Source organism: Leishmania donovani, chromosome 31 (assembly GCF_000227135.1).
Source record: "Leishmania donovani BPK282A1 complete genome, chromosome 31".
Lineage (NCBI taxonomy): Eukaryota > Euglenozoa > Kinetoplastea > Trypanosomatida > Trypanosomatidae > Leishmania > Leishmania donovani.
Window position 1 is genome coordinate 1,504,596 of NC_018258.1, and position 3,731 is coordinate 1,508,326.

Consider the following 3,731-nt stretch of genomic DNA (forward strand, 5'->3'; position numbering starts at 1 on the left):
AGACACGTCCCACTGCCGTTGATCCCGTCGTCGCACTTGCTGCCCGTCCAGCACGCAGGGCACGCCACGCAGCTGCTGCCGTGGTACCCCGGCTGACACTGGCACGTACCTGAGACCTTGTCGCACCAGCCGTTCAATCCGCAGTCCTTGCAGCTCGACAGCGGCACGAAGCGGACGTGCAGCCCACTGCGCAGGAGGCCTTGCGGGATCATGACCGATGATACGTCGTCCACGCCATAGCGGACAAGTCCAACGCGCATTGGAGGGTACGCGAGTAGCGGCGTTCCAGCGCGGACCCTGTCCGCCTGAATGACTAGGTCCACCATACCGCTTGTGTCTAGGAACAGCTGCACAGTAAACGTCGTAGAGACGATGCTGCCGGTCTGCAACCGTGAGCCAGTTACTTTCAGCATGAAGCCCTGACCACACCCTTCGCTGGTGCAGAGCGGTGTTCCGTCCGGCTCAGTCGACGTCAAGGTCGAGATCGCTTTAGCTTCTGCCCCCCAGACGAGGTTCGAATGCAGCCCGAGGATCGTCAGCGTGTAGTTGCCGTTCGGGCAGGTGTCCATAATGGGGTTACAGCTGTTCATATGGGGGGCAATGGTGCAGGAAAGGCCAGGGCGGCACTGAAGAAACGTCGAATTATAGCTCTCAAACAGCACACCATCCCATCCAGTTATCACTTCAAACTCGTCCACTGCGCTCAGGTCCCTGTACGTGCTGACAAAATCACGGAAGACGCCGTTGAAGTCCACGGTGACGTCGTAGAATTTCTGCGGCGCGAAGGCAGCCGTGCTGCTCGCAGGCGTTGTCCACTGCCCGCGTGGACACACCGCCGACGCCAACGTGCTCGCACAGCACGCGGACGTGGAGGAGCACCACACGCAGTCGCCCCCCGTGTCCGCCGTGCACACCGAGGCATCGCCATGTGCGGCGCACCCGTCAAACACGGGGTCGAAGCGGTATGCGACAATGCCGTTCGCCGTCGTCGGCGTCGGCACCACCGTGCGCAGCGTCTTTGAGTAGATGAGCCCCGTGCTCGGCATGTACTCGGGCAGCGTGCTGGTGTCTGGCAGCGAGGCGTACCGCATAATGATGGTGCCGTTAGCGTACACCACCACCTGTGCCGTCAGCTGCGTCTGCGCAGAGCCTGTTCCTCCAAGAATCGGCACGTTGCAGTACTCGAGAGTTGTGTACCCCCCGTCGACGCCTGCGTTTCGAATTCCTTGGATGCTATCAGGCGTGTGCTCACCAGCTGCAGAGCTAACGTCTCTGTCCGCTATGGTGTCCTGCGTGGCGATGCTGACTTGGGAGGGAAATCCGCCGCTGAGCGCAAAGGGCGCTGCGTAGAAGGAAATCATGGGCCAGTCGCCACCGCCGTCGTACAGCACTGACACGTTGTCAGAGAAGGCATAGTTGCCCTGCAGCGTCGCGTAGATTTCTTTCTGGCAAAAGCCTTTGCACATGCCATACGGTGTAGGGGACAGAAACCCCATGTCGCTCACATACCAGGAGATGCCGTTCCAGGCGTAGAAAGCAGCACTCACACCGGCACGCGAGAGGGGCGGGAAGACAAACCTCATTAAGGATGTGTCATTCCAGGTTTGGGTTGCGTTGGGTGAGCCACATATTGTTTGGTACTGGGCCCAGTGCTCATGCGACAAGACAGCCAGCTGACCTCGCGTCACTGAGGTGACGGTGTAGTTTACAATGGTGGCTCTGCTGACCCATCCGCTGCTGCCACAAAGGACTGCAACGGCAAGCCATGAGCCCCAGAAGGCCACCCTACGTAGCGCACGCCACATTGCACGCCCAGGTGCGGCTTGCTGCTTGTCTTCGTGTGAATGCGCACGTGCTCCTTTATCTTTCTGCGTGCGTATGTGTGTGCGTGTGTGTGACTTTGAAGCACACCGAGGCGAGAAAACCCTCTGGTTAGCCTACACTCACACGCAGAGGCGGGAGGAAGGGGGCGGGATCGCGCTTGTGCTCGTCACGGAAACGACAACGCCTCTACTGATCCAGAGAAGGGCTCACGGTTGCGCTCAAGATTGACGAACTCGATTAGCCACGCGCTTCCTTCACGCGATGTTCACGCGCGCGCAGACGGATCTTTGGTGAGACGAGAAGCGACCGAGAACGGCAACGAAATCAACAACAGCTCTCCTGCTCATGACCGACTGAATGGCATGTGGCGCAGACGAGTAGGCAAAAAAAAAACATGAAGCAGCGGCAGCAAGGCCAGCGGACACAGTAGAGGGGATTGCCCGGGCCGATGGGCGCCGAGGCGGGTGCAGTGGTTGCAGGCCAACGGAAGCCCGCAAACGAAGAAAAACAAAGAAAGTGTGGGGAGGGGAAAGGCGAGCAAAACACTCGATGCGCGCAGGCATCGGAGCATGAGGAAACGGAAAGGACACGAAACAGCGCCGGACGTAGCCGGCGACAAAACAAAAGAAAAAGTGCTCCTCGGCCAAAGGATCGTGGCAGGGCTAAGCTGGTGCGTGCCGGTAGCGAGCCCAGACAAAGAAGAAGGGCGCTGTGGCAGAAGACAGGGGAACCTAGAGAGAGAGGACCCGAGCCAACAGGCCAGCAATCAGGCGCACGCACCTGACCTGCGCCTCCGATAAAATCGATGTTGACCAAGCGCACCGTCAAGAGACGCTGTCAAGAGACGTCGGCGCCGTGGATACCCCTCTTCCTGCAGAGGCAACGGGATGAAAACGTGGCGGATGCTGCGGGTGAGGGAGAGAAAGTCAAGGCGTTATGCTGATGATGCGTCACGTCCGCCGCCTCTGGTGTGGTCCATGAAACCCTTCTCTGAGACTCCTTATCGGGTCCTTTGTTGTACTCGCGGCGCCACCCTGTTATTGGGTGCACAGACTCTTAGAGGAAGGGCGCAAAATAGGACCGACGGTGCTGTCGTTGGACGGAGTGCTCCAGTCTACCATGTGCCCGCATGTGTGTTGGCGCCACGTGATGGGCCGGTGGTGGTGAGAAAAGATAGAAAGAGGGAGGGAGAGGCACGCGTGAGATACGGCGGTGCCGACGAAACGGTGCCGTCACACGAGCCGCGCAAGGCACTCGCGTCGTTGTAGATGTGCGTCATGGCATGCGCACACAGACAAGAGTACGAGAGCAACACACAAAAAAAAGACCAGAGGCACTGAGAGAGGTATGCGCCCCCTTCTGTCCTTCCCCATCCGTGCCGTTTGTTTATTGTTGTTGCTGTGCCGCCCTCGGTCGCGCCGATGCCGTGACCGGGCGCACGCCTACATATCCGCATGGCCATCTACATAAACAGTAAAGCAGGGGATACAACAGCTTCGTGTACAAAGGAACAATGGTACGTGGACTTCCCGACTCAACGGGTGGCACGTCGTATGCACATATGCCGCCACCTCCATGGCGAGCTCCGGGGCCTCAAGCACACTCACTGCTCGTTCATTAAGCCCTCCTTTCGCCGCTTGAACAGCCGTCGAAGAGATATCTGCTTCAACGGAATGCCCATCATCTCTCTCTCTCGCACCCGTTTCCGTGTGAAGGCAGCCTGAACTACCTCCCGCTCCCTCTGCAGATTGCGAAACTCCGGCGCCCCTATCACCGAAAACACATCCATCGGATTCGGAGCTTGACGGTTGCGGCGAACGACGACGACGAAGATGAGCAGCGAAAAGACAACGGGTGCCGACAAGGCTAAGCAAATGATCGCGATGAAGTCAAAGCCCTTGTACAGG

The 3,731-nt window shown here is 58.8% G+C and overlaps 2 protein-coding genes across 2 annotated transcripts; both read right to left on the reverse strand.

Annotated features, from left to right (window-relative positions):
* Positions 1–2: 2 nt before the first annotated feature.
* On the reverse strand, positions 3–1,805 carry LDBPK_013340 (uncharacterized protein; the record flags this gene model as incomplete). Its single annotated transcript, XM_003863369.1, has 1 exon — positions 3–1,805. A coding segment is annotated over one exon (1,803 nt), but the record flags the coding sequence as incomplete, so codon positions are not given.
* A 1,622-nt stretch (positions 1,806–3,427) lies between these two features.
* LDBPK_013350 (uncharacterized protein) lies at positions 3,428–3,613 on the reverse strand (the record flags this gene model as incomplete). The annotated part of the gene is made up of 1 exon (XM_003863370.1): positions 3,428–3,613. One exon carries the CDS (start codon positions 3,611–3,613, stop codon positions 3,428–3,430), a length of 186 nt encoding a protein of 61 aa, XP_003863418.1.
* Positions 3,614–3,731: the final 118 nt, after the last annotated feature.